Raw genomic sequence first — 24,890 nt, forward strand, 5'->3', positions numbered from 1 at the left:
CCAAAAATGAAAATTTGATGTTTATCTGCTTACCCCCAGTGCATCCAAGATGTAGGTGACTTTGTTTCTTCAGTAGAACACAAATTATGATTTTTAGCTTCAGGCGTTGCAGTCTCTCAACAGTACAGTGCTTGGGAATGGTAACAGGATCTATGAGAGAGAAAAAAAAACATGCACAGAAAAATCCTCCACAGTGCATTACCGCCACCTATCTTTCAAGTGGACCATTGGACCTATCTTTCAAGTGGACCATAGTTGGCGGTAATGCACTTATAAGTCTGCGATCCACCATAAAGCAAGAAGAAGATGATGCAGGCTGCTGTGAAGCGCGTTCACAAGAGTTCTAACAGTTCGGATAAACGATATAAATACTGTTCAGTTTCTTGCACAGACCGATTATTTTGTGTCTTTACACATCACTGTATCGTCACGAGCCGCAGGGTTTAATTTGGGTTTTTCTGTGCATGTTTTTTTTTCTCTCATAGATTCTGTTACCATTGACATGCATTGTACGAATGAGAAACTGCAACGCCTGAAGATAAAAATCATAATTTGTGTTCTACTGAAGAAACAAAGTCACCTACATCTTGGATGCCCTGGGGGTAAGCAGATAAACATCAAATTTCTATTTTTGGGTGAACTATCGCTTTAAGCACAGTTTAAACCTCATTGACAAAATTGTGCAGGAAAACACAGTTTACAGTGCAATAAGTGGGTTTTGGAATCATCGTGAAGGCCTGTGTTTCATATAACTATAATTTATCCTCATTATAGATTTTACTACACATTTTTGGCTCTCTTTTCTTCAAAAAGGCACACATGTTCAGAAAGTGGGAAACAGATTAATATTGGAAAGATCTGGAGTGATTTGTGTCATGCATTCCTTTAACAACACAGCATATTTCACATCAAAATCATTCCTGATAACAGACCTTCACATTTCACCACTTTACAAAGAAAATTTCATGTGAGAGTATGACTGAGCATCTGTCATATGCCAAACAGTCCATTATATTGCAAAATGAATTTAATCAATTTATTAGAACTATCATGACGGGGCATATTATTGGCATTTTACAAAATATGGGGTTTATTAAATGGTATTTATAAAATGCATTTTTAATGTGATTTCTATGAATTATTGGATTTTTCATTTTCTTTTTTATTGAATAGCAAGTAATTATTGTGTGGCTGTGATGTTAATATAGTCTAAGCCTGAAAAATAAATAAATAACTTCTAAAAAAAAATCTCTGTTGTTAAATTAAGTGCAATTTCAGTTTACAGAACCTTTATAATTTCTCTCTTGTTTTTTCAAGAAGTGTGTTGATTCATGCACACACTCAAACAATTAGGGGATGAAGTCACACCATTAGATTTTATGCGCTAAACCATAAAAGATTACAGCCTGAAGTCACACAATGTGGTCAACGGACCATGTTTGGTAAGATGATATTATTATGTAGTGCAGGTAGAATGAGACACAGGGACAGAAGAGGCTGTATGTTGGGTTATCTGAACTCAGGGAAGGGCTGGATTCTTGACCACACGAAGAAGCTCCCCAGGGGAGTCCCGGGAACTAAACTGAATACGCAATCGCTGATTTCAGAATTGACATCTGTTTCAAATTAGGTCCGGTTTTGTGTTCCTCCCTTTGCATACACATTATTAATACATTATACTTGAGCAAATACCTGAGCAAATGTAGGCTCTTTTGAGAGACAAGACCTGTTGTGGCTAACAGGCAGGTGTTTTTAATAGTGCGAGTTGACCTTGTGGTCAAATAAAGTAAATACAGCAATTGATAAAGAAAACCAAACTTATCTGTGTTCCTCATGCAAACCAGTATCATTATGTGAAACTAGTAGGGGCTATCTGAAGAAAAATATCAGAGAATACGCTATTTTTAAAAAAATCTATAAAATATACTAAACAAGAACGAGACTTTGTGTGACAGAAAATAAATACGGAATAAATACAGAAAACAAATATTTATAATTATCAGTATTATTGTCATCATTATTTTATAGACATAGAAAAAGTGCCCTGTATGTGTAAAAGTGGTAACATTTTTATCCAGTTTTGTTTAATAGTGCCACCTGCTGCATACTTCATACCAGAAAGAAAATAGAAAATGTGCATTCCAGCTACAGTACCAAAAGGATAAGTGAAGAATCCTCAAACTCTATCAAAAATATTGGTATAAGTATTGGTTTAAGGATGTGCATGTTCCCAAAGGGTCTCAATACTGACATTTAGACATTATTTATAGTATACATGGGCATTTATATAATTTGTACATATAATTTTATATATATTTTATTTGTATGTTTAAAATGCCTTGTTAGTATTTTGAGGTTTATTTAAATCATTATGCAAAGTGATAAAGTACATTTTGACTAAAATATATTTAGATACTTTATATAAACAGACATTTTTTCTTTACTCAATTAATAAATAATCATGTGTTTTACATATTCACATATTTACTATTGCTGTCAAACGATTAATCACATCCAAAATAAAAGTTTTTGTTTACATAATATGTGTGTGTTTACTGTGTATATTTATTATGTATAACACACACATCCATGTATATATTGAATAAAAATATGGATTGTTTATATATTAAATATATTTATATATGATATAATTTCTATAAATATAAAAATGTAAATATTCTCAAAATACATGCTGTATGTGTGTGTCTTTATATATACATAATAAATATACACAGTACACACACATATATTATGTAAACAAAAAACTTTTATTTTGGATGCGATTAATCGACTAAATTATTTACATATTGGACTAATAAGATTTAATTGTGGGCGGGGCTACCCAGCGCGACGCGACCGAAATAAAATCGCAGCGACCAACCAAATGTAGTCTGACGCGGTTAAATTGAGTTTGTCACTGTGTGAGGAACAGTGCGCACATCCCTTACCCAGAAGATTAAATTCTGCTCTCACAGAGAAAATAACCTCTGAACATATTAACATGTGCAAAGGAAGTGTCACTGACTCAAAAGCACAAGACAGATGGTGCGATTTGTGGCGGAGTGGTTTGGGGGCAGGGAGGGTATTTGCTGCCGTGTAATCCGCTCTGATGTCACTGTGTGCCGAAGGAGGGGTCTGAGATCCGCTCGCTTAATCCCAGTGTGTTGATAAGAACGACCGACGAAGATGAAGGCAAGCCGGAGAGCTCTTCTTCATCGCTTGTGTTGATAACAGGTGAGTATGAGGGATGATAGTGTAAGCAGCTGTTTCGTGTCGTGTCTGACAGGAGCTGCACCTGCTGATGGATGCACTGGGGACTGGAGGGATGTGTTTGCCTCCGCGCAGGCCCGGCACCTTACCAAATAACACGCTTTTAACTTTTATTACCGGGGAAAGTTTCCAGATTGCACCGGTAAATCATATTCTGGTGTTTTATTGCGTGTTTAATTGAAAATATCACTAGTTTTTAATGTTCGAGGCGCCGGGATGTCCAGATGGTTAGCGGTGTCTACCTGTACGTGACTGCAGCAGTGAATAAATACATCCACAATCCTGACATTAATCGCTCAGATACAGTAAAAGCAATGCGGGTTCGCGTTAAGGCTGTTAGGTTTCGCTTATTTAGAGGATTTCTCTGATATTAGGAAGAGTAAGAGGCAAAAATGTTTGTAATGCTGAGGTAAAAATGGCACAATATGCTGTGAAACAATAATAACCGATTTGACCGAACATTATATGTGATCTAACACCCTTTTAATTTATGATGAATATCTATACATTCAACAATATGTACATGCATTTTAAAATATTGTAAACAAAATACAGGTAACTTTGCAATTTACAGTGAAATTAGTGAAAGGTTTCTAAAAATCCTCACCTGATGCATCACATTTGATTATATTTTATATTTATGTTCATTTATGGTGTTTTGTTTTACATTTATATTGTTTAATTCATCCTTCTATCATCTTTATTTTTATGATTATTTATTAGCTATGGTTTTTCAAGAGGTCAGTTTTGATTAATTTTATTCTTTTAATTTTATTTATCTATTGAAGGCTTATTGATATCAGATATGAACTGTAAAATATAAAGTTGCCCTATAATGTTGACTTTCTAGCCACAGCTATAACCAGCTGTCAGGTGTTTTTTTTTTTACCACAACAGGATTTTACAATTAAAACAGGATTTGCATTCAGTTTTTTAAAATGAAACTCATCCTTCATTAAACCAACTGTGCTTTACTGGACCTGCTGTGATTTAATTTTATTATATTATTGTTTGTACTATTATTTACATTAACATTATTAAATTGATATTCTTTGTCATTTCATACACAGTTACTAAATAGAATTATTTTTGTTTACATAATATATGTGTGTGCTCTGTGTATATTTATTATGTTTATATAAATACAAACACACAAATGTATATATTTAAGGAAAAAAAGCTGTTTATATATTGAATATATTTATATATAATATAAAATATAAGAATATAAATATTTAAATGTATATGCATGTAAATATATATTGTATGTGTGTGTATTTATATTTACATAATAAATATACACAGCACACGTACAAATATTATGTAAACAAAAACCTTTATTTCACTCACATGTCCCCCCCCCCACCTTTTTTGTATTAGTGTATATTGTAGTTCCCCTTTTTGCCATCAGAAAGCGAGTGAAACCACCTGCCACCGGAGCTGCAGAGTGACTCTAATATGCATGCACGCTTTTAGTTGTAAACAATACAAAGAGGTTACAGGGTGAAAGTGAAGATCTCTGTTTAAATAGGAAGTTAAATCCCCTGGCTTTGGGTTTTATGGGAGGTTTGACGGTTGAATCTGCTGAACTCCAGGACCGGTGAAGTATACAGCGTGACGGCTGCCCACGGTGAGGCCATCTGTGACAGCACCACTGCCATAAACCACATCTCTGCGCAGAAACACAAATACAGTCACTACACAGACACATATAAGAGTCACATAGCTTGGTTAGACATTAAGTGCATTTATAGTTACATTTATATCTGTTAGATCATCATATTAGTACAGTCAAACCAAAAATTATTATGAAAACTGATGTACAGTCAAACCAAATATTATTCAAACAACAGAAATAAAGTAAACTGTGACATATTATTCCCAAAAATTCTTCATACAGTGGACCACCAGTAAGATTTGGGATCAAAAATTATTCAGACACTTTCACCTGACCATATTTTGATTAAGTGTTTCTTCTTTAACTGCTAATGCAACCTTTTTATGCCAAAGACTGAACGAAATTAAGCATTGTTTGGTATTTTGTTGACCTAAATTGGTATTATCTAATTGTGTATTCAGCTGAATTCATTATCAAAGTTATCTGACATTATCAAGATTAATTTGTTCTGACACAGTTCTTGTCATATTTTATTACCATTTTATAAATTATAGCGAATAAACTGTGATAATGTGAGAATTGTTGAAGGTGTCTGAATAAATTTTGCTTTGACTGTATGTTATTTTGGACTTTTTACAGTTTATCTGCTTCCCATATATATTGTTGGATATACTACCTTTATGATTTCTGGCTGTCATTCAGGTTATGAGCAGTGAGTGGGCGGAGCCATGAGCCATAGGGAGGAGCCAGAGGAGGCGGGTCTCAGGGGTCCTCCCCCTCATCGCAGCAAGCAGCCCAATGGGACGCCTCTAGAGGGAGGTCGACCCAGATGGAGGCCATGCCAGCTTCACAATCTGGATGCAGAAGGCCAAGGCCACCACCATCATCACCATCACCACCAAGCCAACCTGCACACGTCTGGATCTAGCCGAGGTCCACCACGTCATCGTAGGCGGCATGCTCCCGGTCAAGCACAACGCAGGCGGGCTGAGAGCGGAGATACAGAAGCTAGAGCTGGCCAACAGCCCAAACCGGGGGCATCAAGACACCATCGAAGTGGAGAGAGACTCCATCAGCACAGATATAGACAACAGCACAACGAAGAAGAAGAGGTGGTCAAAAGTCCTCCAAAAGAACAAGCTTCAGAGCCATTATCTCCAGAAGAACCGCCGACTCCTTCTCCTCAGGATGAACTAATCACTGATGGAAACAGTCCAGATCTGTCCCATTCATCTGATACACATGTTGATCATGATCCAGAACCAGAGTCTTCAATTGAACAGTTGGAGGAGAAGGTTCAAAGTGAAGAAACAAATTTTGGCGAAGAGGAACTGGTGAAAGAGAAACAAGAAAATGACTATTTCAGAGAAACCCCTGAGCAGGACTATGCTCCTCCTAAGATTGCTTCAAAAAGTCGATCTGAAAGTAAAAGAACCAGTCCGCTAAGAGTAGACGTTCCACCATTCGCCACATCTCCTCGGAAGATGATGAACAAACCTTTTTTCCAGTCTCCACGAACCTTCCCTGAGACTCTTCGAAGCTACAATTCGGATCCAAACTCATACCCTCTTCATGTTAACATCGGTTACGCTCAAACAAACAAGGATAAAGAGTTTGAGAGTCCCATGTCCTATGTTGAAGACCATCAAGAGGATCATTCAGACTCCAGTCCTGAAGCCTGCTCTGATTCTTACCCACAACTAAGCCCAGATTCTCTGACAGACCATAATACAGCCCTTGAGGGACCTCAAACGTACGAGAGGAACCAGAGCGTGACCACAGAGGAGTACGACCCTCAGGAAGACATCGATCAGCATACTTCAGTGGGCTCCAGGCTGCACCACTACGATGAACAGTCAGGAGATGAAGCCGAAAGCTCAGGGAGAGTCAGAGCCCAGGTCAGGAAGACGTCAAGCTCAACTAGCCTTTCTCAAGAAGCTCCTCCCCAAGAGGAGACTTCAGAAGCTGCTCAGCTTTCAACTGATTTTCAGGTAGAAGTCGTGGAAAGACCTGACAAGTCATCCACTCCAGCCCAGGATCAGATAACAGAGGCTTGCAGAGCTACAGGAGACGCCGTCTCGTTGGCCATCAAGGATATTAAGGAAGCTATTGAGGAGGTGAAGACCAAGGCGGTGCGCTCGCCCTACACGCCTGACAAGATCACAGAGCCTGTGTGGGTGATGAGACAGGATGTGAGCCCTGTTGAGGAGAACCCTCCTCAGCTACAGCCTCAGGTTCACTCACATCCACAGTCACCGTGTCAGCTATCACAGTCTTCTCCACAGTATGCGGTGAGTGAGCTGTCCCGCATAATTACTGTAATTCCTTACGGTGGGGCTCCATATGAACGTTTATTTTAAACAGGCCACAATTTGGCTTTTTTTGCAGAATGACACCAAAGGTTTTGTAGTTTTTTTGTCTTTAAACACAGACAAATAAAGTAAATGAGTTTTTAGGCAAATATTCTAAAGAAAAACATTTTCAACAGGTTTCCTGCAGCCTTGGAAAATTAGTAAAAGACACATTTTTCTACATTTCCATGCCTTGTAAAAATTACTGCTGTCAAACGATTAATCGCATCCAAAATGAAAGTTGTTTACATACTATATGTATGTGTACTGTGTTTATTTTTTATGCATATATAAATACATACACATACAGTATATACATTAATATTATTATATTTTATATTAGATATAAATATATTTAATAGCGCAATCGCAATTAATCGCATCCAAAATAAAAGTTTTTGTTTACATAGTATTTGTACTGTGTTTATTTATTATGTATATATAAATACATACACATACACTATATATTTTGGAAATATTTACATGCATATACATTTATATATTTATATTATATTTTATATTATATATAAATATATTCAATATATAAACATAGCATGTTTAACATGTGTTTGTATTTATATAAACATAATAAATATACACAGAGCACACACATATATTATGTAAACAAAAACTTATTTTGGATGCGATTAATCTTTTGACAGCACTAATATTTAATACATAAACAGCCCATTTTTCCAAAATATATACATGTATGTTTATTTATATATAAATAATAAATATACACAGTACACACTCATATATTATGTAAACAAAAACTTTTATTTTAGATGCGATTAATCACGATTAATCTTTTGACAGCACTATTAAAAATATTTCAACTACTAGAAATGAGTGGAATTGCTATAATTTTTAAAATCATACACTTAACCTTATTCATATCTTTATACACTAATCACGAACGACAGGAAAAGTCATTGAATTTAATTAGTCATCAACATAAGGTGTACAGTAGGAACAGAAACCATGGAAAATATGATTTTAGATATAATTTGATATTTGCAATTTATAATTTCTACTGTAAATTAGATAAAAAGATCATCAACTTATCAGTGATTCAAATCATGCATTTACACTGAAATTTCTAAGAAGAACAAGTGTGGTGAAAATGCAGCATTTGATATTGTTTACTAGCAGCGTTTGCCTTCATTTTTACAGGCTCAAATTCAAGATGCTGAACTTCCTTTGGGAGCAGAATCCTCTGGAGTTCATCTTCAGGACCAGGATGTAGACGTCAGTCCCAGTGTGCCAAGTGAAGAGGTGAATTATCATATCTGACTGCAGTTGACATATTTATGATGTAATCTTTATCCCTATTTTATCCCTAATTGTAGTAATACTGTGTTTTTGGTTTGCAGACTAGGAAAAATTTGGCCTCTTTCCCTGCATATGTTGATGGTAAGTTTAAAGAAAGCAGGCTCTTATTATACTGGTCAAATAATTCATTATCCTACCTAATCTTGTGACATTGCAAACCTTCTTTACATCTATACAAATATATTCAGATTTCAGTTCCATGTAAAGCTCACATTCTCACAGTACTTGTCAAAATATGCCCAGGTGTATTATTTATAAATATTAATAGCCTAGTGAAAAATAAATATACTAAAATGTATTTGAAATACATTTATCTCATGCTATGCACACTACAAATACATTTACATATTTTTGTGCTTAATAAAAATACCCCGCAATTGTACTTTTGGTATACTAAAATGCTATACTTAAAGTCTACTAAATTTGAACAACTAATTTTGTCCTTAATGCACTTTAATTGTGTGGAAGTAGCACTGAAGTCCAACTACAGAAATACTGAAGTATATTTGATTGTGATAAAGTGGAATTATTGCAAGTATACTTCAGGTTCACTTTATAATATCTTGCATTTAAAGATCGAAGATCATACACTTCTCATCAACAGTGACATTAATATTAAGAAATGTGCATTGTGAATAAAAAGGATTTTAATTATTATTTTATATACTCTTTAAAAGTTGTTTTATATTATATCTGAATATATGCAAACATTTTTGTTTATTATGATTCATAAGTATTCATAAGGAATTTATTCCTTGTTATTTTGATTCGTAAGGAATTTATTATCCTGAATAATCTTGTAAACTGGTAATCCATCTTTACAATTTATGTATTTAAAGTTATACCTAATATAGAATAATATAACAATACAAATATGTGTAAATTTGTGTCACAAAGCCTGAGAAAAATATGTCCAGGTTATATTTTACCTCAAAATGAAACACAAATTAATACATATTATTTTAAATACTATTTTAAATATTATTTACATACTATAAATAGAATATAAAAAGATAAATATTTATGTTATATACAAGAATTGTTTTTATATAAATAATATTATATTTTATAACTTATAATGATTAGTTTTCATGACCAGCACATTTTCCCTTGATTTCTCATTACTATTATTTAAAAATGAATAAAGGAATGAAGAATAAATATTTAAGTGTTTTATAAGTATTCTTTCAATGGTAAAAAACTTTTTTATACACAATATATTTGTTGTCTGATTACAAAAAACTGAAAATATTATACTGAGATTTTTAGTCATGTAAGAATGAGAATTACACGAGAACAAAACATTCAGAGGGCTCCACTGATTTGAAACCTAAAAATAATGCACAATACCAGGTTCAATGTTCTGCTATATTTCTGGTGTGCTTGTTTCCACAGTTCCTGGCCCGTGTGACCCTGAGGACCTGATTGACGGCATCATTTTTGCCGCAAACTACCTGGGTTCCACCCAGCTGCTGTCAGAGCGGACGCCCACGAAGAGCGGCCGCATGCAGCAGGCCCAGGAGGCCATGAGCCGCGTCCGGGTGAGCATCACACCCGCATATACAGAGTTTCCTCTGGTGTACTAATTATTAGATGTCCCTGTCTGTTCTGATTTTACAGCGTGCTCAAGCATGTACACACCAGCACCTCACACAGTCAGTGACATCATGATTCATCTGAGGTTATGGGTGAAAAACATGTCACAAACATCTCTGGATATCTAGCATCCATGTGCTAACAAACCATCTGAGTGACAGTTAGTTGATTCTGAGAGTCAGGTTTTATCTCCGGGGCCGCTGATGTCATTCTGATCACAGCCCAAATTTTGATGGTGTTCCCCAGAAACCTTCAGCCTATCACAATAGCAACACCCCCCCCCCCCCACCCCCAGCCAAATGATCCTGTTTTATTTCATCTGGGCGTATCTTTCATCTCCAAACCAATTACACTGCGTCTGAGACGCCCATCATGATCTTTTATGTTTGTAGGCTATATTTGACCATTCTCTGTTTTATTTGTCCCTTGTCGAGCAGACAGCCCAGACACAGGCCAAAATCAGAAATAAGGTACGCTATGTGTTCCTGTATTCATGCAGGTCTTAAGTAAGTCTGGTATTTGCAGGATTATGTATTTTTGCTGTTCTTTTTTCTTTTGACAGGTGTTTTAATGATTACAAGTAGCAGCATCTCTTCTGTGGGAGACTAGAGAGCCGTGTTTGTGCTAGTACAGGAGGTGATGTGCTATTTCAAGAGTAATAGCAGTTTGTCTTCCTCTACAGTATCAGCAGGGCAGTGAGAGTGGGCCGCCGGCCAGCACAGAAGTGGACCTCTTTATATCGACGCAGAGGATCAAAGTGCTCAGCGCTTACACACAGGTGCACAGCACTCTTTGAATCACTTTCATGCTTGTCTCACTTTGAATTTGCTGTTTAAAAACACATGAGGAAGAGCTTCACGTGTCTTGTGCTGGACAGGCTTGTCACTGTAGATGCAGTCTGACCACTGCATGTTTCTTACGTGCCAATTTTCATCTCAAGATTTCTGAACAAAGATTTATTTGGAGAATTTTAATTGGAGAATTAAGTCAAAAATGTTGGGGTGCTACAAATGTCCTGATATCATAATGAAGAAAATTTGATAGAAAGAATAAAATTCTAATCATTGTTTGAAATGCTATTTAAAATGTAAGTATTTTATATTGTAGCTTAACATACACAAACATGTTTTTTTTTATTATTATACAGTACGTATAGGAATTAAGAGTTTATTCGCAAAAACAGATAACAGATAAAAATTTTGTCTTTATTGTGTTAGTTAGCTGTAATTTGTAGTTATTTTTTAACCTAATCAAAATAACCCAACTCCAGTTTGATTGAGATTAATTGGATTGCACAATGATAAAACATGATTTTTGAAAATTGTTAAAAATTGAGTTATGTGTTTTTGCAAATGAACTCTTCATATATATATATATATATATATATAATATATATATATATATATATATATATATATATATATAAAACATGTCAATATTTTGACATTTTCATTGGAGAATTAAGTTAAGAATGTCAGGGTGATACAAATGTCCTGATATCATAATGAAGAAAAAATAAATTTGATTGAAAGAATGACATTTTTTAAAAGAAAAAAATTAGTAGTTTGTAAAATTAGTAATCTTTTATTCTTATTTATAAAACCAAATACTGCTTCACTGCTTGTTAATAATAATAATAATTTTTTTTGTTGGAATGATGTTTTTAGAGGAGCGAGAGAGAGAGTTAATAATAATAAATATATATATCAAGTCATGTGATGCAACAAACATGCAGAAAAAACATAAAACAGGAAGTGATGTCATAGAGAGGAACTTCTGCAGACCCTCATCATGAATGTGTGTCATCATCAATAATTCTCTAAAATATCACATATCTTTACCTTTTCATGACAAGGCAAGGTTTGTTCAGGTTATGAAAATGTCATGTGGTGCAACTGCCCGAAATGATAATATTTATGATATTTGTAAAAAAAAAAGAGAAAAAAAAAAAAAAAAAAAAAAAAAAAAAACAAATATATATAAAATATATATATATAATATATTATATATATATATATATATATAAAATACTTGTTACATTTAAAAATGTAATTAAAAACAATTTTTTTTAAAAATGATTGACATTTTTCAAAACCATAAGAAGCCAAGATGAATACTGAGAGCACATTTCTAAGAACTTGCCGTGTGTTTACACTAGGTTTTTATTTGTTTTATTTGTTAAAACAGATATGTGATTACTAGAATAACTCTCAATAAATTTGATAAAATGATTGGCACTTTAAAAAAAAAAAACTGAGCGTCTTTATCTTGGCAGGACACCATGATGGACCATCCTCTGAGGACCATCTCGTACATCGCTGACATCGGGAACATGGTTGTGCTGATGGCTCGCAGGAAGATGATTCGCTCTCAGAGCGCACAGGAGAACTTGGACTCCGCAGAGACGCAGCACACAAACCCAGCACGGGACGACTGCCGCCAGTACAGGATGATCTGCCACGTGTTTGAGTCAGAAGATGTACGCGCTTGAACTCTTACACCATGTACTTCTTGCTAAAAAAGAATGCTAATTCTTGATGTTTCCTGTATTTCCTTCGTTGTTTCTCTCTGCCAGGCTCAGCTGATTGCTCAGTCCATCGGTCAGGCCTTCAGCGTTGCGTATCAGGAGTTTCTGAGAGCCAATGGCATCGATCCAGAGGACCTGAGCCAGAGAGAGTACAGCGACCTGCTCAACACTCAGGACATGTACAACGACGACCTCATTCACTTCTCCAAGTCTGAAAACTGCAGAGATGTAGGTTAACCAGTTGCTATAAAGTGACTATAGCTGAGTAATAAATTTCCTTTTTTCCATTTTTAGTGGGTTTTACAATGGCTAAATCTTTATTCCCAAAAAGACTATTATGCCAGTTTTAAATATGTGTGTACAGCCCAGCAAAGTAGCAACAGTTAAAGTATTTATTTGTTGCTAAGCCAAGCTAAACTAAAATGTTTCAACCCTGTTTGAAGATCATATGCATTGAAATTTTAAGTTTGAAATTTATGTACTTAAATTCATTAAGATAGCTGGAGGAGTTCTGGTAATATCAGTCAGGTTTGGTGTGTCTCTTATTAAATCATACATATACAATTATAGAAATTATATAATTAATTAGATTTCCATTAGCAAATTTTATACAATGGCCAACGTTCACTTAGTTCTAAAATGGTTAAGATAGGAAATATCACACTATGGGCCAGATTTACTAGACAGGGCAAATTAGCTTTAGAGCGCAATTTTATAAAAGCACCAATGGGAGGGAAAATTCAGCATGTGATTTACTAACAGTGAACACAGATCATTTCCATAATGACCAACACAATCTACCAAGAGCAGCGCAAATTACCGCCTGCTTTAATACAGGCTTTTATTTTGGGTGTTAAATAATGCTGCAAATACCAGTAATTTGACGAGCTTTAAATCTTAGTAAATCGTGTTACATGATTCGGTTAAAATTGTATTTTTTTTATTATTTTTTTTTGTTTTTATTTGAACAAAAACAAAACGTAGGTAGAATTAGACTTTTTGCAGTGGGAACAATGCTGCAGATTGGCAGATATTCCAAAGAAAAACAAACGTTTTAAAATAAGGATTGGATTGGATAACATTAAAATGAATTTTGCCATACACACTAACAGCATTAAAACTATTAAGTAATATGACTAAGTTAATTATTTACGCTTTTACCTGTAATTATATAAAGAGCCAATAGGACACAGTTAGGACACAAATCGCTTTATCATCTTCTATACATTCTTCAGCAGCCACAGGACTTTGACTAAATAAAGTGGCTGCTGGAGTATGTTCAGTGAGCAGTGTTTGGGATGTGTTTGTGTCAGGTGTACATCGAGAAGCAGAAAGGGGAGATTCTGGGGGTGGTGATCGTGGAGTCCGGCTGGGGCTCCATCCTCCCCACCGTCATCATCGCCAGCCTGATGCACGGCGCACCCGCGGCCAAGTCTGGACGACTGAACATCGGCGATCAGATCATGACGGTCAACGGCACCAGTCTGGTGGGCCTGCCGCTCTCCACGTGCCAGAGCATCATTAAAGTAGGACTTTCTTTTACTACCGTTTACTTTTCTGATCTTTTATTACATCTGCAAGCATTGTAACCTTTAGCTTAAGCTTTAGCTGTTTCAACATGAAAACTGACTATATTCTGCTATCCTGGATAGGTTTTTGTCATTTACAGTAGGCCAGCGTGCATTCTGGGATTGATATTTTCGCAAATGCTGTTGTGTGTTCAGGGGCTCAAGGCTCAGTCCAGGATCAAGATGAACATCGTCAGGTGTCCTCCTGTGACCATGGTGCTCATTCGCAGACCAGACCTGCGCTATCAGCTGGGGTTCAGTGTGCAGAATGGCATTGTGGGTGTTCACATCAAAACATGAGGAGTGTGTGATGTTTTACTGCAGCAGCGGCTGACAGAGTTGGTGTTTTGTTCAGATCTGTAGTCTGATGCGAGGGGGGATCGCGGAGAGAGGAGGGGTCCGCGTCGGCCATCGCATCATCGAGATCAACGGTCAGAGCGTGGTGGCCACAGCTCACGAGAAGATCGTTCACATCCTGTCAAGCGCTGTGGGAGAGGTACAGTAAACCACCGCCTCTGTCAAACACTGCTCGTCTGGAGAGTCACTTCAGTCACACGATTACATCAGAAATAGGTTCAATTAAATAAAGCAGATGAAAAAAATTATTAAAGGGATAGTTCACCCCGAAATGAAAATTCTGTCATTAATAACTCACCCTCATGTCGTTCCAAATTTGTAAGACCTTCGTTCATCTTCAGAATACAAATTAAGATATTTTTGATGGAATCTGTGAGCTCTCTGACCCTCCATAGAAGCTCTCTGACCAGAAAAGGTGCAAGGAGATCGGTAAAATATCCCGTGACAGGGTTTCAGGGGTTCAACCGTTCAGATTACAAAGCTACGAGATCTTTAATTTTTTGCGCACAAAAAACAAAAAACAAGAAAACAATGTCTCCTCCCTCCTCCTCCGCTATCTGGCAGCATGGGAGTATCAGGTTCTGGCAGCATTTTGGAGAGTATCACATACGTATAAAGTGTATACTTTTTTTTGTCTTCTGATTAAAGTGTAATTACAATGTAGAAATTGTTTTCGTTTGGCGAGGTCTTTTTGTTTTTTTTTTGGTATCAAATAAGTATTCTCGTAGTCACGTATTACGGTTGAACCCCTGATGTCACATGGATTATTTTACCGATCTCCTTGCTACGTTTCTGCCATTAAGGGTTTGGAACAACATGAGGGTGAGTAATTAATGATAGAACTTTCGTTTTTGGGTGAACTAGCCCTGTAATATCAGTCATAATTCAGTAGTCTAATTCAGAAGTATGAAGTCTTGCAAAATTAAGGAAATATTTTACTATTTAAAAATTATGCTTCTTGCTGCTTTTTAGAAAAAGCTGTTTTTAAATCAGCTTTATAAATTAAAGAATTTTTAGTTTTATTAGATTTTACAAATGAACGTTTTCAAGTTTGAGATCATGATTTTATTAAATCTGATTTTTGATAGTTTCAACCCTAAATTCTGTTTGGATGAGCCATGATTAACACATATCTGTGACTCATACTCCTTATAAATGTGCATATTGTTTATTTACAATGTTCTTGGCAACTGTAAATTGCTGATGAACTGTATGGCAGAGACTTTATTCTTATTAATACATTTCAAAATATATGCCATATTGGTTGGCTTTCATCATATTGCTATTGCTGCCGTTTTATAACAGCAGTGCAGCACCTGAGGCTGTGCGTTACAGTGATTTTACCACAGACAAAATGCTTTATATAATTTAAAAAGATAATTGCTACAACGTTTTCACTAATTTGTATTTTTTTCTAGTTCACACAGAGATGATATCAGTATTGTTTTCAAAAACGTGCACTTTGAAACCTGTTTTAAAAAGTTTGCGTTTTCAAGCCCCCGAAACACCATTGGCGTGTTATCGAATGGCCGATACGCATAAACAGTTTTCCGTTTTTGAAATAAAAATGGTGTTGTGTAAATGCAGCCTTAGTTTGGTATAATAACACGGCTGTTTACAGCTTTGAAGTTAGCATGGTGCTAAGCTAATGGCCCAATACTCTAATAATCGTAAAAGTACAACACATGAATGGTGATCCAGTGAAGGTGAATCTGTAATATGTTGTTTTTGTCAGATCCATATGAAGACTATGCCTGCAGCCATGTACCGCCTGCTCACGGCCCAGGAACAACCCGTCTACATCTGACACCATCACCCCCACACGTGCTGATCCAGAGTTATTATTTATTGAAAGATTAATATAACTGTTTACAGATTTATTTAACTGGATGTATTTATTTATTTATTATTCCATTAGTGCATAAACCAAACCATTTCAGCACCATGTGACCTGCCTTAATCTCTCTGGTCTGACGGATCTCTGAAGGCCTGGCATTAGAACCAAAGAGAAATGAATGCAGATCGATCATGTGACCGACGCACGACTGGACCTAAACTATCACACAGTAATACAGGAATACTGTAATCTAGCTGTTATTGACACATCTGATGTTTGAGCTGGAATATTTTCTTCAATTTAATTAAAGGAATCAATAAACTAAATATTTAGCTTTGTTTTCATTAAAGATGTGCATTTTCTATAGTTCACATTTATATCATGTATGTTTTCTGTGTGGTTGATACATAGGTGGTTACTTTTTCACCAAAGATGACTTTACTTTTGTTTTCTGGTTAATTCTTTAATAAATAAAGATTTGGTGGGTTTCTAAACATTCAGCATTATTACACTGTTGTGGGTTTAACAGAGAACAGCAGCATTCATGAGCAGAGTAACTTACATAATTTTGTGTTTGTGCGGCTTAATATTTATGTAGAAACCGTGAGAATTAAAAAAATAAAATAAAATAATGCAAGTCTTTAATCTTCGATCATTTTAATGCACCATTGCTAAATAAAAAGCATGCAACCATATAGATTGCAGGGCTTCTGTACATAAATATAATAGCACAAATAATAATGTTAATTACTATAAATAATAATAATAATAAAAAAATGATATTTTAACCATACCCAAAAAAATCAGAATCTGATAAATTCTGCTCTACATATGGTTTGGGTTATTAATAGCAATAGTGGGGAAAGCATGAACGACAAGCAAAGTAACAACATTGAAAGTCAGGTTTATTTATTTGTCTTTAAAATGTAAAAATCCCACAACTCTTGTTTTATGAGTGGTTAAACCCAAAGCACTGATCATACACACACCAATAGTTACACATGATCTCAGAGGATCAATATAAAAACTGATGTGACATTATATCATAAGCTAGAATAGTAGTATATGCAGCAAGCATTTGCTAAGCATAAGTTAATACATGATTGATCGATGACATTGAGGCACTTCAGCAAATATTTTGGAAAATAACATTTAACCCACTTTCACTTTGGTTTACGGCAAACTCCCGCAGTGTAAATGAGGAGAGTGTAACGTTAACTCCATCTAGTAGCTTTCAGTAGAAACAGACACGTGGCATTGTGGGAGAAATAAAAACTAAAGACATACAAATAGTCTGAAAGAACGAACGAAAAAAAAACTACATGCAGACAAGAAATAAACACTGAAATTTCATATAAAAACACTGCAGGTATAAAAAGATGCTGTTTTATAAATGGCATGTTTATACTGCATGTGTGTCCGTGGCAAGCGATGTCTCATCTGCTTTATCTGTGGTTCATGTCAGTCCCTCTCTTACGCACACCTTGGTTTCCTTTATAATGACACGCACAGGAAACATCCCGACACAGACTGGGAGTGTTAGAGTTCAGTGTCGCTGTATTTCTGGGGATTGTAGTAGCCCCTGCGGGTTTGGTCGGCCCGCTGCCGGCGATTCTCCTCTTCATCATCATCTTCTTTGGCGCGGTGGTGAGAGCGGCTCTCTGAATACGGCGCTTTAGAGGAGCTGTGGGACTCAGAGTTTGAGCTGGAGCTGAACGGAACAGAGCCATTACTGATGGGACGGCCCGTTCAACAAAACAGCACATCAATACTTCAGAGAATTAGTGAGCATTAGTGGAAAAATAAAAGACCAAGAACAAACTTACCCAATTGGTTGAGGCCTGTTTTGGTTTGGTTTTGGCTTGTGGGGAACTGCATAAATATCTGGATGTTTCTGAGATATTTCCAGCTGTTAAAAAAAAAAAAAAAAGTTTCAGTGATTTCAATTTTCTGGAAACTTTATTTTTCATGAACGGATCAATTTCAAACATAAATATCCTGGTAATATTTCACCCGGAAATTTAAAAAAAGAAAGGAAAAATATATATTATAATTTACATATCATTATATTATGAATTATATAGAAAAATAATATTAATATATATTAATATAATAATAATCATATATATATATATATAAAAAAAGACATAATAATAATCATATTTTATAAGACTGAAATCTATGGTTAATTGTAATAATAAAAATCAATAAATTTTCCATTTTCTTCATTTTGTTTTTTGTTAATATTTAGATTATTTTGATTTTTGTGTTTTTGGTGTGAGATTTGTGGTTTGTGTTTGTTGTTTTTGTTGTTTGTGATATGAGGTAGATGGTGTGTGTTGTGTGTTGTGTATGAGGCACAAACCCGAGCTTGTTCTGCTTCCTGCAGCTCCAGCATCCTTTTGGCCCGGGCCAGGTGGTCCATTTGCTCGAAGGCCTTCACCTTTCCCCGGAAGGTGCGGCTGGCGGGGTCATCGAGAGGGTCGCCGGAGGTCGTGTCGTCTGCGGGGCCCGTCCTCGAGGTGAAACTGGGCTTCTGGGCTACCGGCGGTGGAAGCGGTTTGCTACTGACAGGAGCATCACTGCTGACTGTGCTGCTGGAGCGAGAGTCAAAGCTCCTGGAGTCTGCAGGACGTGAAGCCGCCCGCACCTGCAGGAACAACAGCTGTTTAGCTCAGTTCCTGTCTGTGATGAGTGATGAGGTCTGTGAAAACACTCACCTTAGGGGGTTCAGGGACAAATGATGGAGGCGGGCTGGGGTCCCGCTGCACCTCTTTGCTCGCAGGCTTCTTTAAACGCTCGTGAGGAACAGGTATGGGTCTCTGTGTCAAAAAGGGGGGAAAAAAGTGATAAATGTAGCATTAAGTAATTTAAAAATACATACAAAAATAATGCACACCTACAACACACAAGTTTTCAATTCCTGAATTAAAATGTACTTTGATATAACAACTCCTGGAAAGAAAAAAAATTAAGGTTTTTGGCATTTTTTGTATTATTATAATAATTATTATTACTATTATTGTTTTTAATTTGATGTACACCAAGGCTGTATTAATTTTTTATTTTTTTTATAATTATTATTTATATATATATATATATATATATATATATATTATATATATATATATATATATATATATATATATATATAATTACAATTTAAACTACCTTTTTTTAAAATTTTTATATATTTTTAAATGTATTTTATTCCTTTATTTTTCAGTATTTTTACTCCAGTCTTCAGTGTCACATGATCTTTCAGAAATCATTCTAATAATCTTTTCTGATTATTATTACCATTGAAAATGGTTTTGCTGCTTAATTTTTTTAGTGGATCAGCATTTATTTGAATAGAAATCTTTTATAACAAATGTCTTTACTGTCACTTTTGATCAATTTAATGCATCCTTCCTGAATAAAATATTAATTATATTTTTGCTGCTTAATTTTTTTAGAGTTATTTTCTCCATGAAACATAAAATTACATCACAGAATGGATCCTTGAAAAAATATTATATTTTTAAGACAGTCATTACAACTTAACACTATTCATAGTATATAAGAAGTTTTGCTAGTTGGAAAAATGTTATAAAACATTTTATGTGCATTCACATGTTATTTAAATTATTTTACTTCTAGAGTTATTAAATTAGGGGCTTTTTGAATGGCACATACATGCAGTGTGACTAAATAAGAGTGTGATTTCTGGCAGATAGTTTAAAGATCAGGTGTCAGACTGATGTTGAAGATGCAGTTTCTCCAGTAACCTGTGGAGAGCAGCGTGCTTTTCCTCTCACTGATACTGGCATATAAGTCAGTGATAATGATATCCATACTGAGAATAGGATGAGTGACCTTTACAGAGGTTTATAATCAAATGACTCCAGTTAGTTTGCACAGCACACTCACCTCCTCGCTAACAGGCTCGGATGAGCGGCTGATGGCTGACATCGGCTGCGGCTCGTCGGTGGACTCGTCAAGCTCGTTATCTGTGTACGCGCCGCCCTCATCATCGCTGGTCAGACGGCTGTCCATGCTCAGGTAGTCTGCGCTCATGGCTGACAGGTACGACATACGGTCATCATGGAGATCCAGGTCCTCCTCAGATCCATCAAGCTGAAGTCAAAAACAAACACCTCTCAAAGGTCTCATGATGGTCATTTCACATGTCACTGAAGGCTGGCAAGGCATTAACTTCAAGCAGAGTTGTTAGGAGCTGTGTTATGTATCACCGCTTACCTTGCTTTCACAGACCCAGACAGCTTTCTCTTGTTGTTCTCGTATGGCATCCTTGAGACTTCCATACCAGGCATCATGGGAAGAGTTCAGATCAACGATAGCTGGACAGGGATGTATAATTTAAAATTTAGGATTAAATATAGGTGGTCATGGGTGTATTTCAGATCAACGATAGCTGGACAGGGATGTATAAAGTATTTTATATTTTATTAGTAAACACATATATATTTATATGGTTTTAATATAGTTTTTTTTTTAGTTATTTAGTTTTTATTATTTTTTTTTTGTTTTTCTTTTTTTTTGCCAAATATATTTTAGTTAATGAGTGTAAATTTTTGTTGTTTTTTTATTTGTTGGGAGTAAAAATATGTTGTGTAGCACTTTGTTGGGCACTCTTATCACCAGAACCGTATAAGAATATATATATAAATATATAAACAACATATATATATACTTCTAAGGTTGTATATATATATACAAAATTATATAAAATATTTAAAATAAGATTACTATCGTGCCATTTGCATTATCTTTATTACTGTGTTATGTATTCATTTAATTACCTCCAGGTGGTCCTTTTTTGATAATAAAAAAAAAAACTTATTAATTCATAAATCAGACGCACCGACCTCCTGAATCCAGAACAACTAAACGGATAATCCCAAAATTTCTGGAAAAAATAAAATATTTTATAGGGCACCATTTTTGTAAAAATGTCAATAAATTGAGTTGTTAAAGTTTCATGAATTCAATTGATCAGACGTGCTTTTTGATGAAAGTTTAAACCATTAAAATGCAACGATGACAAAAAAAAAAAGATTGAGAAGAGTAAAAGTAATTTAATGGTGCCCTAACTTTTCTTAAACTTTTAATAAATTGATATTCAATTAATTTAAATTATTTAGACCTCTTTATTGATTGCAAACATTTAATTGAACCATAAAACACAAAATAAAATTTATTCAAAAAAATGGTTAAAAACTGAATCTGGAATCCGAAAGTAAAAAATGAATAAGCCACGAAATTTGCAAAATAAAATAAATAAATAAATAAATAAATCAGAACTGGGGAAAGAATAAAAAGGATCTTATATGACTGTAATTTCTACAGTTTCTGAGGAAAGACTAACCAGTGAACAGGTGTGAGCAGGTTTTGCGCAGTTTAACTGCTTGTTCATAAAGCTTGCGTGAACTGCGGTTGGAGCCGGGAGCCAGGCGGTTTCTCATGGTCTTCACTCCCTGCTTACTGTCTGGGTTGAGAAAAATGACGATGGGATACCACTGGGTGTAGTTTAGGGTGTCTACAGCCTTTGGGGTGACGTCTAGCAGAGCGTGTAGATCCTAGGATCGAGAAAAGAATATTCTTAGATGTTGATGAATTTCTGTTATATTCATAAACTCAGAACGGTGACTGTGTTTACCTGCTCGATGATCTGACGAATAGTATTGAGTCTCACAACACCAGACGACTTCTCTGAGCCCGCGTCTTTAGGTTCTGTCTCTGTCATGAGAAAAACACAGATGAAACACCTCATCCATAACTACACATCAATATATAAGAAGAGATCTTGTGACTTGCTTACTCGCTGTGACAAACTCATCTGGAAGATCATTGCTCAGTTTTTCATTGGCCACATCTGAAATAGGGCCGAATATCACGACAGGTCTTCTGAACCCAGCTGGTGGGGGAGAGAGACAGAAAAACACTCAGTACATAAACATGTCAAGCGTCTTAACTAAAATGACAAAAAAAATAAATAATTATGGCTGCTTTCATTATACACACACACACACACACACACACACCACACACACATTTATAGGATAATATTAATTATTTTAAATTTATTAAACAAAAAAATCTAAAAATATATTTTTTAATTAAATGTATTAAACATTAAATAATGAGTTCTTTATTTTATATAATAATTAATTATGATTAAACAAAATACTTTATACATAAATAAAAGGCATGTATAAATTAACAAAATGCATATAATTTCAAACTTGCTGTTTTTATAGGTTAAAAATATAAGTGAAAAAGCACTAAAAATAAAAATGACTTAATACTTTATACATAAATAAAAGGCATGTATATTAATTAATAAAGACTGATTACTTTTTTAAAAAAAAATAGCCCCAAATCATTCAAATGTATATTTAATCAGAAATGCATGTTAGGTAAAGCAATGCATGATGGGCTTACCTTCCCGCAGCACCACTCTCTCGTAGGCTGGGAAGCGTGTGGTGACGGGAGTAGCGCTCAGATCCTCTCTGCTCTTGCGAAGGTCTTTTTTCTTAGCTGCTCTTTGACCTCTCAGCCTCCAGAAATCTCCTCTGTCATTGGCAGAGCCTTTCTGTGCGTTCTGAACGTTTGCCATCTGCTCTGCTCTGATAGTATGCAAATAAATAAAATGATTACACAAACACCTAACAAATAATGTGCTTTTAATATCAACATGAAACAGCAGACTAGGTGATGTCAGCAAACGTCATTTTAGAAGGTCACTTCTGATTTCATGTTGAGCAATGCTAAATAAATACAGTAAAACTAAGACCTTTGAAGGCACGTGTATTTCATGTCTCACCTGCTCTTGTTTGGTATGATGCCTTTCTCCAGGAGCTGATTGTCTTTGCCCATGTGGATGGCGAGCCAGTTACCCAGCTTTCCGTCATACAGGGTGTCCACCACTTTAAATATCTCTCCTCTGGAGAAGGTCAAGCTCTGAGGAAGCTCTTTCTCATATTCAAAATGAGTTCTGATGAAGAAGTTATCACCTCGTCCAGATGCCAGGATGTCTTTATACACTAAAATAAAGCAAATGAGAGTTATTCACATCTCTTCTATTGCTCAAAATTCCAAGTCATTAGTACGTTTTGAAGTACCATCAGGTTTGCTTTGAGACAGGATGGTCACATCCTCTCCTTTGGGAATCTCTAGTAAATACAGGACTGCATCTTCCCGGACCATTCCTCTGAAATCCATATTATTCACCTGCAGGGGAAGAAAAACTAATTACCACTAGATAATGTGGGAAAATGTATGGTGGATAAATGCTCATTATATTAAAATGCAGAGCCAGTGGTGTTGCACCTTCACGATCTGGTCTCCAGTGCGGAGTCCCTCTATGTCGGCAGGACTGTCCTCCTGAACGCCTGCGATAAAAATGCCCACATCATTTCCTCCAGCGAGACGCAGGCCAACACTTTCTCCCTTCTGGAAGCGCACCATCACAGTGTTGGGGCTGTGGGAGATTATTCATTAGAACCACAAAGTTGTTTAAATATATCATCAAGCAACAATAAACATGTAAAAAGGGATTCTTTCATGTCAAGGAGAGTCTCTCTATATAATATATCATGCAAACATTTAAGTCAAAAATGGATACTGAAATTAAATAGTCCATTGGTGGATATTAGTGAAACTGCAACTAAATCCCTTCATCAAATATATATTTTTTTACTACAGACCAAATAAAACGAACAAAATGGACAGCTTTTAGGTTTATCTTAAAATTAGAAGTCAAAATCAAGAGTGAATCTGGTACAAACCCATATATTTCCTGGTCCTCCAGACTGGGCCGCAGGGGAACCTTTGGCAGAGGCTTGGCTTTTACTGGAACACTTTTTGGAGCAGCATTTACCACAGGAGCTGTATACGAAAAAACACCCATTCTCATCATCTGAGTCTACATGGTGAAAATGACCATGTATGCATTAAATAATTTGATTTTCAGTAGGGTTATTGTGGTACCTGGAGACTCACTGCGAGGCTCTTCTTTCTCCACAGGAGGAGGCGGGAGCTCCACCGGCGCCGCTCTGAATGGAGTCGGCATCGCTCCCATTTTAGCCAGTCTCTTGGGAGGCTCATCTCTACCAACAGAACAAAACAACTTCATTTGCACCGGCTTTTGTAACATTTCTGTTGAATGTGTTGTCAGTTCATTTGGAAAATCATTCAATCGTGCTTCTGCTTCTTCTTTTCTATCAGGTTATATCACAAATTTGTCAGTTTTCTAATTTTATTAGTTGCATCCACATAAATGTGTTTAATACTTTCACCTAAATTCAGTTCCTCATTGTTTTTATGCTCTGATTATTAACTAAATTATCTAACATGCACATTATTACCCTCTGAAATGTTAATTTGGCTAATGTAAATACTTCATGCTAGTAACTTGCATCATCAA

General features: G+C 35.6%; 2 protein-coding genes across 10 annotated transcripts in view; one reads left to right on the forward strand and one right to left on the reverse strand.

The window, feature by feature from the left end:
• Positions 1-2,969: 2,969 nt before the first annotated feature.
• Positions 2,970-16,498, forward strand: apba1b (amyloid beta (A4) precursor protein-binding, family A, member 1b). Of its 3 annotated transcripts, XM_042732202.1 has the most exons (14): positions 2,970-3,234; positions 4,802-4,900; positions 5,591-7,179; positions 8,416-8,517; positions 8,616-8,655; positions 9,970-10,115; positions 10,608-10,640; positions 10,853-10,948; positions 12,446-12,649; positions 12,746-12,925; positions 14,011-14,223; positions 14,422-14,541; positions 14,621-14,761; positions 16,358-16,498. In XM_042732202.1, the coding sequence occupies exons 3-14, from the start codon at positions 5,617-5,619 to the stop codon at positions 16,427-16,429; spliced, it is 2,910 nt and encodes a 969-aa protein (XP_042588136.1). In that variant the 5' UTR covers positions 2,970-3,234; positions 4,802-4,900; positions 5,591-5,616; the 3' UTR covers positions 16,430-16,498. The 3 variants fall into 3 exon arrangements, with proteins under 3 accessions (XP_042588136.1, XP_042588135.1, XP_042588137.1); XM_042732201.1 differs by lacking the exon at positions 4,802-4,900 and having other exon boundaries at positions 2,973-3,234; XM_042732203.1 differs by lacking the exons at positions 4,802-4,900; positions 10,608-10,640 and having other exon boundaries at positions 2,976-3,234.
• An 849-nt stretch (positions 16,499-17,347) lies between these two features.
• tjp2a (tight junction protein 2a (zona occludens 2)) overlaps positions 17,348-24,890 on the reverse strand; it is a 28,120-nt gene continuing 20,577 nt past the window's right edge. For 4 of the 7 annotated variants that reach the window (XM_042732209.1, XM_042732208.1, XM_042732205.1 and 1 more), the window contains 15 exons: positions 24,455-24,573; positions 24,253-24,352; positions 23,795-23,945; positions 23,587-23,695; positions 23,289-23,508; positions 22,907-23,091; positions 22,284-22,379; positions 22,122-22,201; positions 21,831-22,041; positions 20,702-20,802; positions 20,372-20,578; positions 19,180-19,281; positions 18,825-19,109; positions 18,286-18,368; positions 17,348-18,191 (listed from right to left, as the gene is read on the reverse strand). In XM_042732209.1, coding sequence (XP_042588143.1) covers positions 17,999-18,191; positions 18,286-18,368; positions 18,825-19,109; positions 19,180-19,281; positions 20,372-20,578; positions 20,702-20,802; positions 21,831-22,041; positions 22,122-22,201; positions 22,284-22,379; positions 22,907-23,091; positions 23,289-23,508; positions 23,587-23,695; positions 23,795-23,945; positions 24,253-24,352; positions 24,455-24,573 — 2,242 coding nt within the window. In that variant the 3' untranslated portion in view covers positions 17,348-17,998. The remainder of the gene's footprint in view (positions 18,192-18,285; positions 18,369-18,824; positions 19,110-19,179; positions 19,282-20,371; positions 20,579-20,701; positions 20,803-21,830; positions 22,042-22,121; positions 22,202-22,283; positions 22,380-22,906; positions 23,092-23,288; positions 23,509-23,586; positions 23,696-23,794; positions 23,946-24,252; positions 24,353-24,454; positions 24,574-24,890) is intronic. The other 3 variants (XM_042732210.1, XM_042732207.1, XM_042732206.1) reach the window with 1 other exon arrangement.

Source organism: Cyprinus carpio, chromosome B10, assembly GCF_018340385.1.
Source record: "Cyprinus carpio isolate SPL01 chromosome B10, ASM1834038v1, whole genome shotgun sequence".
NCBI classification, from domain to species: Eukaryota; Metazoa; Chordata; class Actinopteri; order Cypriniformes; family Cyprinidae; genus Cyprinus; species Cyprinus carpio.